The sequence below is a fragment of the Phyllostomus discolor genome, chromosome 1 (assembly GCF_004126475.2).
Source record: "Phyllostomus discolor isolate MPI-MPIP mPhyDis1 chromosome 1, mPhyDis1.pri.v3, whole genome shotgun sequence".
NCBI classification, from domain to species: Eukaryota; Metazoa; Chordata; class Mammalia; order Chiroptera; family Phyllostomidae; genus Phyllostomus; species Phyllostomus discolor.
The window spans coordinates 145,446,876-145,461,742 of NC_040903.2; the positions used below are offsets into that span (position 1 = coordinate 145,446,876).

The following is a 14,867-nucleotide window of genomic DNA, read 5'->3' on the forward strand; positions in this document are numbered from 1 at the left end:
AGAAAACATGCAGTGAATATGGCTGGGGTTGTGTGACAGCTGAAGTTAGTAGGTCTAAATCCTCTTTACTGATGGTTTCAGTCCACTAGAGGGCACTGTAGGACTTACATTAATGACATTTTTCTTGTGGCTCTGGAAGGTTGAAGACTTAAAACAGGAGAGAGCAGTGAGCATGTGAGCCAGTTAAATTAAAGACACCAAAGATGAGGAGAGGGCTAACAGTGTCTGTGTAATGTTCATCTCAGTTTTCCAGCTCTGTCACTCAATGTAAACTTCAAAAAGCTGAAGCCCAGAATCTGTAAATCCATTGTGGGAATGATTCTCTGAGCAGAGGCCCAGGAAAAAGAATGTCACTGGTCATTGTCAGCATGAAAGTTCAACAGCAAACATCTTTATGACTTGTTTTCAATTTTTAAAGTATGACTAAAAAACCCCTAAACCCGATGACCTAGAAATTATTCCAATTCCCCAGTTATTTTAGTTTCTTATATATGTCTCTGAAAGTAGAAGAAACAAGAATAAAGAGAAGAAAGAAAAAAAATAAGGAACAACAATAGCAGTATAGGGAGAAAACAATAGTTAATTTGACTAGCTGAGTGTGGTTTGATCAGAATCAACTATGTGGGTTAGCAGTGTACCCAAGAGATGGACAGGAGAAAGGGAGAGGTGGAAAATAAGTCAGAGTGAACATTATACACAAATTCTACTTTACATCAAGCTAATTTTGTTGGAATCATATTTCTGTGCAGGTAGTGACTGTATGTATTGGTTTGTAAAACTCTACTGATTTGAAAAATGGATTAAACTTCTGCAATATACATTACATGCTATCAGCTTTCCTTTATCAAAATTTTCATATAACTGAATTTTCAAATTCTTTGTTAAACTATGCAATTTTGGAAATGGGTCACTCTTTTGAGAATTCTTCAAGGTTCTACATCACCCATTGCAACACTGATAATCTAGAAACAACATTCACCCTTCCTCATAAACTGTTGCACAAGCTCTCTTATATAATGTGTATTAAGAAAAATTATCATTTAAAAAATGGGTAAAGGACTTGAACAGACACTTCTCCAAGGAGGACATACAGAGGACCCAGAGACATATGAAAATATGCTCAGCATCACTAGCTATCAGAGATGCAAATTCAAACCACAATGAGATACTACTTCTCACTGGTCAGAATGGCCATCATAAAAAAATCAACAAACGACAAGTGCTGGCAAGGTTGTGGATAAAAGGGAACTCTAGTGCACTGTTGGTGGGAATGCAGTCTGGTGCAGTCAGTGTGGAAAAGAGTCTGGAATTTCCTCAGAACACTAAAAATGGAATTGCTATTTGACCTGGCAATTCCACTGCTGGGATTTTACCCTAAGGATCCTGAAACACCAATTCAAAAGAACCTATGCACCCCAATGTTCATAGCAGCACAATTTATAATAGCCAAGTGCTGGAAGCAATCTAGGTGCCCATCAGTAAATGAGTGGATCAAAAAACTATGGTACATTTTCACAATGGAATACTATTCAACAGAAAGAAAGACGGAGCTCATACCCCTCCTGGCAGCATGGATGGAACTGGAGAGCATTAATGCTTAGTGAAGTAAGCCAGGTGGTGAAAGACAAATACCATATGATCTGGCTTATAAGTGGGCCCTAAATTAAAAAAAAACAAATAAGCAAGCAAAATATAAACAGAGATGTTGAAATAAAGAACAAACTGACAGTAAGCACACAGGAGAGGGGAGAGGAATAATGGGGAAAAAGAGGGAAAGGGTCATAAAGGAACATATATGAAGGACACATAGACAAAGGCAAAGGGGGTAGGTTCAAGAGTGGGTAGTGGAATGGGTGTTGCAGGGTGGGGGGGTGGGGCAAAAATGGAGAAAACTATTCTAGAACAACAATAAAAAAGAATATAGTCAATAATATTGTAGTACCTTTGTTTGGTATTAGAGGGGTACAAGATTATTCAGGATGATTACTGAATAAGTTAAATAAATGTCTAATCATGAGGTTGTCCTTAAAACTAATATATTTGTATGTCAGCTATAATTTAAAAATAAACTCAAAAATAATCATATTAAAAAAGAGAAAAATCACCAACTTATAACTTAATATATTGGGAATATTAACCACTACAGTCTTGAATTGTTTGTATATACACTTTCAGAGAGATGACTGTGCTGTTTCACTAGGCCACTGTGGGTGCAGTTTGGTGTTCAGATGAATGACAGAGCTCAGAGGTGATTGGTGTTCAGTGAGTGTGGTGGAGCATATTGACTGAAGGAAGAAACTTGGCTTGGGCCCAGGACTCTACAACTTCCAGAGCAGGGGCAGAGGCAGCACAGTGGCTGTGCAGGAAGTCATGAAGAGACACCTGGGAGTTCTACTGTGGCTTCTGTGGGTCCAGGCTTGCTGTGAGTTGGGGGCTTCCCAGATGGAGAGTGGGGAGTGTCTACAACTGACAGTGAGAGAGGGAAGGGAGCCCTGACACAGAGCTCCTAGAGAACCCCACTTGGGTGTTTCTTGGGATATTTTACAAGCCTAGAAACTGCATCATTTCTCCCAGTGATAACATCTGTGTTTTTCTCTTTCCAAGCAGGGGTGAGAGGGCTGAAGGTGAGGCAGAGTCCTCCAGCCCTGAACCTCCAGGAGGGTATCAACTCTACTCTGAGATGTGATTTTTCAACCACAGTGTACCTAGTGCAGTGGTTCCGACAGAATCCTGGTGGTGGACTCATAAATTTATTTGAGTTGACTTCAGAGTCAAAGCAGGTCGGAAGGTTAAGCTCCTCACTGAAATCTAAGGAACTGTATAGCACACTGCACATCACAACCTCCCAGCTGGAAGACTCAGCCTCTTACTTCTGTGCAGCAGAGGCACAATGCTCCCAGGTGACCTGCAGCCTGCACTCAAACTGCAGCTGGGCCTGCAGCTCCACCCCTTCCACAGGGCAGGCATATCAAGCCCATATTAGCCTTGCACATCTTTGGGTTCTCAAATTTATGTTCCAAAACATATTTTTGTTCTAAAAATAGACTCTTCAGCACTGTTATCTCACTTCTTTTGCCTTATTTCTTCCCTGAAATCAATTTACAGGTAGAAAGCTCTAATAGAAAACAATTAAAACAACTGATAAAAGTGCTAACATATAATTTCCTTTAAAACATACCCCCTTGCAAATTATACATATATGACATGTAAATTATTCTGCTGGAAAAGTTTTGGAAAAATGTAGGGTGGTCAACAAATAAAAGGAGATGACTCATTTTTTTCAGGTAACTGCAAGTGGTTATAATTCCAAGGAAAAGGAAGAGAAGCTATATAATAGTTTTTAATGTTTGTATTAGGATTATTCATTCCTGGATATAACAAATATAATAAAAATAATTTTATTGAGTTGCAGGCACTTAGCTTTTTATATACATTATTTATTCAGTACGGGTAACACCCTGTAAATAGATACTCTCTCATTTTATGCATGGATAAAGTGAGGATTATTGAGTATAAGTAACTTGCTTAAATTAACATTATTAATAAATTGGTGCAGTTGGGGTGACATGAGAGCTTATATTTTGAACTATGTGATATAGAAATCTTTAAAATCATCTAAATCAAATGATTCATGTCAATAAATTTGTACAATGTGCTTATACAAATCATTAACAAAATATCAATTCAGGTCATTTAAAAATTAAATTTATTGAGGTGATATTGGTTAATAACATCATCTAAGTTTCAGGTGTACAACTTTATAATATATCACCTGTATATTACATTGTATGCCCACCTCCAAAAGTATAGTGTCTCTTAGTCACCCTTAAATTGGTACCCTGTTTACATTCTTTAATCTCCTCTGAACCCCATTTCCCTCTGGTCACTGCTATATTTTGTATATTTCTGTGAGTTTTTTGTTAGTTCACTTGTTGCTTTCTGTTTTATGTCCTACATACGAGTGAAGTTGTGTGATTTTTGTCCTTTTCTGTCTGACTCATTTCATTTAGCATGATACTCTCAAGAAGCATCCACATCTAGAGAAATGCCTGTATTTCACCCTTTCTTATGGCTGAATAGTATTCCATTGTATATAGGTACCAACATTTTTTATTAATCATCCATTGAATAAACTAAGGTTTTTGCCATGTCTTGGCAATTGTGAATAATGCGGAGTCAATCTTAGGTGTACATATATCTTTATGTTCAGTGTTTGCAAATTTTTTAGATATATACCCAGATGATGGGTTGCTGGATCATATGGTAGCTCTATTCTAATTCTCTGAGGAACATCCATAAAGTTTTCCATAGAGGCTGCATCAATGTACCCTCCTGCCAGCAGTGTATGAGGATTACATTCAGGGCTTTCCTAGATTGTAGCTTGCATGGAAGAGCTCTTGAAAGTTTTCATTCTGTTCCATTAAATACCATTGCTCTTCCTTGCATCTTGAGTGAATTTGTTACTCATGATATTGTAACATACTTGCACTGGGGAAAGGGATCAGAAAGCTTCCAGGACTACCCTGAAAACACCCTTATCTGTTATAGCCAGAGGGAAAGACTTCTGGCTACCAAACCTGAAGTTTAAATTTGCATGTGGAAAAATTGAATTCTAAGCTGCACTGGTTTTACTATAATATAAGGACACTGATAGGAGGATAGAATCCTAAAAAATAAGATGAAAACAGATGGAGAGACTCCAGGGAAGATGGAATCAGATCCAGCTTCCTGGGCATTTGACCTGTGCAGTTTCAGAAGGAATCCTGGTTTTAGTTTAATATTCTATTATCACTTTCTTGAAATTCTTAACAATTTTCTCTCTGTACTTATGTTGTATAAGGGAAGTCCCATAAATGGATAGAACATGTGTGTGAGCCTTGCCGATACATGGGGCAGCAGGACAAAGGAGAGAAGCATATGCAGGCTCAGGGTCATGGTCACAGCATGGAGTGTGTGAGGTAAGCAGGAGTCACGACACCTGTTGTGTCGGTGCATGCTTTCATTCTCTGGGGCTTAGACATGCAGCAAAGGGGAGTAGTGAACCTTCTTGGTCAAGTGTTACAAAATGGAAGTGTACATATGGGATATTGCAATAAGGCAGTTTGACAGTTTTTTACACAACTACACATACTCTTACCATATAATCCAGTAACGGTGTTCCTGGGATTTTCCCCAAAGGAATTGAAAAGTTGTGTCCACACAAAAACTTGCCCACAGGTGTTTATAGTGACTTTATTCTAAGTTGTCAAAACTTGGAAGCTTCCAAAATGTCCATCAGTAGGTGGATGGATAAATGGTGTTCTATCCAAATAATGTGTTAATATTTAGTACTAAAAAGAAGTGAACTGTCAAGCCATGAAAAGAAACAATTTAAATGTATATTACTAAATAAAGAAGCCAGTCTGAAAATGCCACATGCTGTATGATTCCAACCATATGATAATATGGAAAGACAAAAATATGGAGAGAAAAAAAGACCAGTCATTGCCTGGGGTTGAGGGGACTGGAAGGGATGACTAAGAAGAGCACAGAGAATTTGTAGGTCATTGAAATTAGTCTTGATGACACTATCTATAATGATGGATACAGGCCATTATACATTTGTGTAAACCCATAGAATGTACAACACAGAGAGTAAATCCTACAGTTCAGTGGGAATGTGGGTGATCCATGTAGGTTTATCAGGGGTAAGAAATATACCACTCTTGTGGGGAAGCTCATAATGGAGGAGGCTGTGTGTATGTGGGGCAGGAGGTACCTTGGAAATCTCTGTACCTTTTTGTAATTTTTCTGTGACCTTAAAATGATTGAAAAATATAGTTTTCAATCATTAAACTCATACTTACATGAAACGAATTTTCATGAAGAGTTAATGCATTTTAGAATTGCATTTCCACTAAAAATATTACCTAATGACCCCCTTTTTTTACTTAGTTTATTCTTAAATTGAATTTTGGGGTTACCCTGGTCAATAAAATTATATAAGTTTCAAAAGTACAATTCTGTAATATGAGGGGGGACCCAAATAAACCTGGACTTATTTTCTGAAGGGCAGGGCCCTTGTAGTACAGGCTGGCTCTGCTAAGTGTGTGTTCTAGGAACCCATCTGTGTGAGTGTACAAGTTCGCCTTGTTGTGAGAGGCTGCATTTGGCTTCAGTGAATTGCTTTTGAAGACTCTTTCATCGCATTTGTCCATTTTATGGTGAGTGGTTTATGAATGCACCTGCCCACATTGCACTGAATGTTTAGCAGTTTTTGACAAAAACTGGCCTGACCCCCATGCCTCACCCTCCCTATTCACCAGATCTCACCCTGAACAACTTTTTTGTTCCCCGAGATGAAAAAGCCCTCAAAGAGAAATGTTTTGCCATTGCATTAAGAGGTGAAACAAAAAAATGGCAGAAGTGCTTAAAGGCATTAAAATTAAAATGAGTTAAAAAACTTGTGCAGTGGAAAGAAACATCTTGATAGGATATTGCATCAAATGGCGATTACTTTGAAGTTTACTGAAGTTTCAACAGGTAAGAATAAATACACAATTGTTTTTATAAATAACTTCTGTTTCTTTGGGTTTCCCCACGTTCATCTGTTCATTGCATTTTGCTTTCACCATCCAAAGTTTAGTCTTCTTCTGTCACCATTTACCCTCTGTTTACCCTTTACCACTCGCTCCCACAATCACCATGCTGTTGTCTGCGTTCATGAATTTTTTTTTCTCCTAATCCATTACCTGTTTCACCACAAGCTCACCACCCCTCTGATGGCTGTCAGTCAGTTCCTTGTATCTATGAATCTGTTTCTATTTGGTTTGATTATTGTATTAACTAGATACCACTAATTAACAGTAGGTTTGTCTATGCTGTTAGAAACATGAGATTTCCTTTTTCTTACAATGAATAGTATTCCACTGTGTAAATGTAGCATAGTTTTTGTGTCCATTCATCTACCGAAGGGCATTAGGACCACTTCCAAATCTTGGTTATTATAAATAACACAGCAGTGAACATGGGATGCATATATTCTTTTGAATCAGTTTTTGGGTTGTTTGGATGCATTTCCAGATTGAAATTGCTGGGTCATAAGGCAGTCCCATTTTAATTTTTTTTTTTTTGTGGAAATGCCATACTGTTTTCCACAGTGGCTGCAACAATCTGCTTTCCTGCCAATGGTGCAGGAGGGTTCCCCTTCCTCCACATCCTCACTACTACTTGTCATTTGTGGGTTTATTGATGGTAGCCAGTCTGACAGCTGTGAGAACATAAGTGTACTACAAATAAACATAGGTAGTAAAATCTGGGACATTTCTCACAGGAATATATATTTTTCTGATCTATCTAATCAGGCAAGAGACAGAAAACAAATGGGGCTCCATCAAACTAAGAAGTATTTGCACAAAAAAAGAAACCATCAACAAAATGAAAAGACAACTCACTGAATGAGAGAACATATTTGCCAATGATATGTCTGATAAGGAGTTAATATCTAAAATTTATGAAGAACTCAAACAACTCACACCAGAGAAACAAACGATCCCATTAAATATTGAACAAAGGACCTGAATTGACACTTCTCCAAAGTGATCATACAGATGGCCAGCAGACATATGAAAAGAAGCTCAACCTCACTAATCATCCAGGAAATGCAAATTAAAACCACAAAGAGATATCTCTCTTTTTTTGAGTAAGAGATCCTGATTTTTCATTTTGCACTGGATCTCAAAAATAATATAGGCAGACCTGGCTGAAAATTTTGAACCCTACACTAAGTTCAAGAAGAAATGCCAGATAGCCTGATGCAATTAAGTTGTTTTATAAAGTGTCTCTTTATTTGCATATTAATAAGTTCATTCTTCTTTTATAGGTTATCCCATTTTTGGAGAATTTTTAATTTTAATTTTTTTTTACACATTCTATATGACTTGTTATTGATATACATGTAAGAAATGTGTCCAGAAGAACATCCTGCTTACCCAGGAAGAGCCACTGAACCACTTTCATCTTCCTGTGATAATATTTACACTCAGTGGTAAAGTCCTATTTTACTGGAGATGTCTCCTAGATCCATCACTGATCTTATAGGAAAAATGAAAATAGAAATAGAAAGTTACCTTGAGGACCTTGTCTCTGCCACTGAAGAGGTCCTAGGGTTGGGTAGGGGAAACCTCAGACCCACTAGATTGCATGTGGATATAAAAATGGTCGAGGGATTCCATGATGCAAGACAATTTCTCAACACTCACACACCACTCTACGTTGTGTACAACCCATCCTCAATTAATACTCATTTGCTAAATAGCATGAAAATAATTTCAGAGCTTCAAGAGCCCTTAAATATCTGCTAGTCCAACCTTATTTTACAAAGACAGAAACTAAATCCAAGATTTCAGTATAAAATAATTAGATAACAAATCAGCTGGGAGGAAGAAAAAACTGGACTTCCTCATTACTCTTAAGCAATATTTCCTCTGCTTCCTTCTTGAAGGATCATATTTCTAAGCAAAGAGAAACTTACAATGCAAGTGCAACCACTTAGGTCTCACAGTTGGGGTCTGGGACACCATGGTCAACCACTTGATCCCTGGAGTACAGATTTCTATTTTGTGTAATAGTTTTACATCTTGAGCAGGAAAAAAGACTCAGGCTGAGCCACTTATTCCACCAGCCAACCAGTCCATTGCTCACTGGTTTCTGTAAGAGGAAGCCAAGGGTGATGGTGCCATTCTGAACACACAGATGCATTTCTGTGGATTTTCCTGAAAGTAGCTAATATGTTCATTTTCCCAGGTGGACATTCCTTGAGTGCAAGATATGAGTATAATGAGCATAACTCACATATTGTCAGCAAAAATGATAACTGTAATGATAATTTGAAGATTCACACAGCTGGCCACCCCTGAAGAGGCCAGATAAATATTTTCAGGCCACCATTTTGATGGCAAGTGACACACTATTTTATGAATGAATCATATAGCTGACAATTTTGTCCAAGGCACAGCTTTATTTGTGCTGGAGTTATTAAATGAAACATTGGTTTTTATATGATACACATGTCATATATATCAAAAGTGTAAACATTTAATTAAGTATCTGTCTTCAAAAAGATGGAAATGTGCCCAAAGAAAGTTTTCAGAAGGTCTTATCTGACAGGGAGTGGAAGACTCTCAAACCAAAACTTTGATCAAAAGATATTCTGTCCAACATGGAGGCATAGGTAGAAATGCTTCACTTCCTCACACAGCCAAAAGAAGAATAACAACCAATTTAAAAACAATAAACAGCCAGAACTGCCAGAATAGCGAGCTGCATGGAACTGTGACAACCAAAGAGTTAAAGAAACATTCATCCAGACTGGTGGGTGGGAGCTGAGAGTGGCAGTCAGGTGGGTGGAGACGACCTGCAATAAGATGGCACACTGTGTGGGTGTGGAGGGGTTGACTGAATAGGAAACTAAAAACTGAAAACCTCTAGTGGTAAAATACTGTGGTGGCTGTGAAAGCAAGAGAAACTCCCAGTCCCACAAGAGAGTTCATTGGAAAGTGGGCCTAGAGCAGAGCAAGCAAGCAGCATTGTTCCCTCTCTGTCCTGTCCCCGACAGACAGCACCAAGACACAGCCAAGAGGGTTCCCCCACCCTGGTGAATACCTAAGGCCCTGCTCCTTACAACTTAACAGGTGCTCTGAGACAAAGAAATATGGCCCAAATGAAAGAACAGGTGAAAACTCCAGAAAAATAACTAAGCAAAGAGGAGATAGACAACCTATCTGATGCAGAGTTCAAAACACTGGTAATAAGGATGCTCACAGAATTGATAGAGCTCAATTGCAAAATGAAGGAAGAAATGAAGGCTATGCTAAATGAAATAAAGGAAAATATACAGGGAAACAATGAAGTGAAGGAAACCAGGACTCACATGAATGAGTGGAACAAAGGAAAGAAATAAATATACAATGAGAACAGAATGAAGAAACAAGAATTCAGAAAAATGAGGAGAGGCTTAGGAACCTTTGGAACAACTTTAAGCACTTCAACATCTAAATCGTAGAAGTGCCAGAAAGAGAAGAGGAAAAGCAAGTAATTAAAACTTCATTTGAACAGGTAATTAAGGAGGGAAAGGAAATAGACTTCCAAGAGTCCAGGAAGCTCAGAGAGTCCCAAAGAAATTGGACCCAAGGAGGAACACACCAAGGTACATCATCATTAAGTTACCCAAAAATAAAGATAAGGAGAGCATCTTAAAAGCAGCAAGAGAAAAGCAGACAGTTACGTACAAAGGAGGTCCCATAAGACTATCAGCTGATTTCTCAAAAGAAAATTTGAAGGCAGGAAGGGTCTGGAAAATTAAAAAATGGGCAAAGGACTTGAACAGACACTTCTCCAAGGAGGACATACAGAGGATCCAGAGACACATGAAAAGATACTCAATATCGCTAGCTATCAGAGAGATGCAAATTAAAACCACAATGAGATACCACATCACACCAGTCAGAATGGCCATCATAAACAAAGCAACAAACAACAAGTGTTGGAGAGGTTGTGGAGAAAAGGGGACCCTAGTGCATTGTTGGTGGGATTGCAGGCTGGTACAACCACTATGGAAAACAGTGTGGAACTTCCTCAGTAAACTAAAAATGGATCTGCCTTTTGACCCAGCAATACCACTGCTGAGATTATATTCTAAGAACCCTGAAACACCAATCCAAAAGAACCTATGCACCCCAATGTTCATAGCAGCACAATTTACAATAGCCAAGTGTTGGAAGCAACCTAGATGCCCATCAGTAAAGGAATGGATCAAAAAACTATGGTATATTTACACAATGGAATTCTATGCAGCAGAAAGAAAGAAAGAACTCCTACCCTTTGCAACAGCATGGATGCAACTGGAAAGCATTATGCTAAGTGCAATAAGCCAGGTGTTGAAAGACAAATACTATATGATCTCACCTTTAACAGGAACCTAAGCAACAAAACAAAGAAACAAGCAAAATATAACCAAATACACTGAAATAGAGAACAGTCTGACAATGTTCAGAGGGAAGAGGAGAGGGAATTTCATGGGAATTTCAGGGGAAAAGGGGAAGGGTTTACAGGAAGAAGTATAAAGGACACATGGATAAAAACTGGGGGTGGGTAGAAATGGGAGGGAGGAGAGGAGGGTTGGGTGGGTGGGTTGGGATGGGATTAAAAGACAGAAAATTGTACTGCAACAACAATTAAAATAAAACAAATTAAAAAATAAAAATAAAATTAATGTAGCTACTAAAAATATAAAAAAATAAATCTGCTGTAAACAAACAAACAAACAAACAAACAAAAGAAGGGGCTGGAAAGAAGTATTCTAAGTCATGAAAGGCAAGAGCCTACATCCAAGATTATTCTGTCCAGGAAAGCTTTCATTTAGAATAGAAGGGCAGATAAAGTGCTTCCCAGATAAGATCAAGTTAAAGGAGTTCATCATTATGAACCTCTTATTATATGAAATGTTAAAGTAACTTATCTAAGAAATAAAAGAAGATCTAAAACTATGAACAATAAAATGACAACAAACTCATAACTATCAACAACTGAACCTAAAAAATAAAAACAAAAAAGCGAACAACTAGAATGGGAACAGAGTCACAGAAATGAAGATCATGTGGAGGATTATAAATGAGGGAGGGGGAGAATGGGGGTGAAAAAATCACAGGGAATAAGAAGCATAATTGGTAGGCATAAAATAGACAGGAGAAGGTTGAGAATAGTATAAGAAATAGAGAAACCAAAGAACTTACATATAAAACTCAAGGACCCTAACTAAGGTGGGGAATGCTGGAGGGTGGGGCAGTGCAGGGTGGAGGAGAATAAAGGAAAAAATAACTGGGACAACTGTAATAGCCTAATCAATAAAATATATTTTTTAGGCTGGGATGGGAGTAAAAGGCAGAAAACTGTACTTGACCAATGATTAAAATAAAATATATATATATATATATATATATATATATATATATAACCCAGAAGTTTTACATACTAAAAAAAAAACATTTTATAGATATACATATATTTATATACTGAGTTGATATTCTTCACCGTAGCTGTCCTTAAATCTTTAAAAGTGTGAGATTTGAGAGATCAGATTTATTCTTTGTAATTCTAGAGGAGCAGAGAGTTCAAATCACAGGAATGGAGCTTCTACCTCTGGAAATGAGGTAGTTTTGGTTTCCCAGGAACCATTTCTTATGATCAATTTCTTAGGGTCAGTTCCTGCTTGTACTATTCTCTGAGCAAACACAGGAAATATTTAGGCATACTTAGATTTATTCTTCTATAGGTGATCAAAAAATCAAGAAATTAAAGTGATTGAGAAAGGGTTATTGGTAGAGAAAGATAACTCTGGAAACTTACAGGTCTGAAAGACTTTATCAGTGTCTTGAGGGAAGAATATTGTAGTGGAGTTTGGGAGAAAAGTGACAGATTATGAGATCTGAGACAGCAATGGCCAGAGAGGCAGGAATTCATTCTGGGAGAATTGGCACATACTGTAGAAAAAGTTCCACTGACAATGTGAATCAGTAATTGCATTTTAGGGCCCGCCATCTATCTTGAGGAGAAAATGAAACCACCTCAAGAATAAACGTATATGTGGTTTTATTTCTGAATCTGTAGCCTGATGTTTTCTCAGGAACTGTACTTGTTCAATACTTTGAGGAATATAAGACACAGCATTAGAAAAGATTTCTTAGAGTATGTCAGATTTCTCACAGCAATTCAAAGCAACCTGTGGATGAAATAGTTTTCTATGGTTGAAATACTAATAGCTCGTGGAACATATCCCTGTGCTCTCTTACCATGGAGAGTTGGTTCTTTACTTTTGATCACAGTCAAGCCTAGGAAAGATTCCTAATTTCCACTTTGGTGCCATCCATTCTCTGGGAATAGCCAGGTCACAGGCAAGAGCAGCTTATAGGAGCAGGGTTTGACACAGGTGTTTTCAATATCCAATAGTCTTCTCCTTCATACTCTGATCTTTTACTTACATATTATTTTAAGAAAGAGCCTTTGTTCATAACCGACAAGTAAGGTTTAATTGAAAAGAAAAGATTTTACCTTATTTTTTATTTAAAAATTTTCATCTACAGTTTTCACTTGATAGTATTTTATATTAATTTCAGAAGTACAGCAAAGTGGTTAGACATCATGTACTTTACATAATGGTCCCCATGCTTTTTCAAGTACCCACCTGGCCCCATATATAGCTCTTATGATATATTGACTATATTCTCCATGCTGTGATCTACATCTCTGTGACTTTTCTTTTTTAAAGAAGATTTTTTACTTTTAGAGATTGGGGAGGGAGAAAGAGAGGAAGAGAAACATTGATGTGTGAAAGTTAAATCAGTCAGTTGCCTCTTGAACTGCACCTCCACCCAAACAGGGAACCTGGCCCACAACACAGGCATGTGTCCTGACTTGGACTCAAGCCAGCAACCTTCTTGTTCACAGGCTGGTGCTCAACCCACTGAGCCACACCAACCAGGGCTAGATTTTCACATAAGTGAAATCACATAGTGTTTGTTCTTTCTTTGTGTAACTTATTTTACTTAGCATAGTGCCTTCTAGGTCCTCCCATGCTGTGATAAAGGGTAAGGGTTCCTTGCTTTTTATGGCTGAGTAGTAATCCATTGTGTATATGTATCACAGCTTGAAAAGGAAGGCTTTATATTTTCTTTGTTTATGAGAGTGAATCATGGCACTTTGCTGGTTTAAAAACATGTAAACTCAGGCCCTTGTTGAATAAGTACCAGTAGTATCTGCATCCTTCTAAAATATTAAAAATGACTCAGTTGTGTGAAGAGGTATATTGAAGAGATCAGATAAATATTGATCTGTACATTCTTAATCTCTGAACTAAGAGTTAACTTGTTCAATGTATTGCTATCTTTCTGTGTCTTAGTCTGTCACAGGCACAGGGTAAAATAACATTTAGCCAGCTAGTTCAGGAGTTAGAGATGTGACCACAAGGTGGTAGTGCACCTCTGCTGATGCAGAATACGTGGAGGGTTCATTTCAGTGGTTCTGAATAAATAGGCTTTGACAGAAACACAGTCTTTTTCTTATTGGCTGGGGAGAGAAGGTGAAAAACCCTTATTTTCAGGTTGTTAGAGGAAAAGAGATAACTTGATAACAGCAGTAACTCCCCTGGCTGTAGGTAGCAGGTCCACAATTGATCTCAATAAGAAGAATGAAGACATCCATTGGAGCATTCTTCATGTTCTTTTGGCTGCAGCTGGACTGTGAGTTGAGGGTTAATGGGAAATAGACTGTATTAGTGGATATTTTTTTAGAAACCAAGCCTGGCTTTATTTGGGTTTCCTTAGTTACTGTAGAGAAAGAACATGCTGCAGCATAATAATCTGCTTACTCTTGTCCTTTCTCTGAATATTTCTTGCTGCCTAGGTGTCAGCCGAGGAGAGAAAGTGGATCAGCATCCTTCTACCCTGAGTGTCCAGGAGGGAAACACCTCTGTCATCACCTGTTCTTATTCAGACAGTGCCTCACAATACTTTCTGTGGTATAAGCAAGAAGCTGGAAAAGGTCCTCAGCTCATTATACACATTCTTTCAAATGACAATGAAAAGCAGTATGAAAGACTCACTGTTCTATTGAACAAGACAGTCAGACATTTCTCCCTGCACATCAAAAACACCCAGCCTGGAGACTCAGCTGTGTACTTCTGTGCAGCAAGTACACATTGCCTCCCAAGCCCCTGAATCCTCTACACAAACCTGTCTCCAAGTGGAAACTACTGTGTTGTATATTGAAAACACCTAATCAACTAAAAAACCAAACAAGCAAAAAATATAACCAGACACTGAAATAGAGAACAG

The 14,867-nt window shown here is 37.9% G+C and overlaps 1 gene segment (V, D, J or C); it reads left to right on the forward strand.

The window, feature by feature from the left end:
• The first annotated feature begins 14,144 nt into the window (after positions 1-14,144).
• On the forward strand, positions 14,145-14,867 carry LOC114489369. The segment is given in 2 exon segments: positions 14,145-14,273; positions 14,437-14,867. Coding segments are annotated over 2 exon segments (366 nt in total).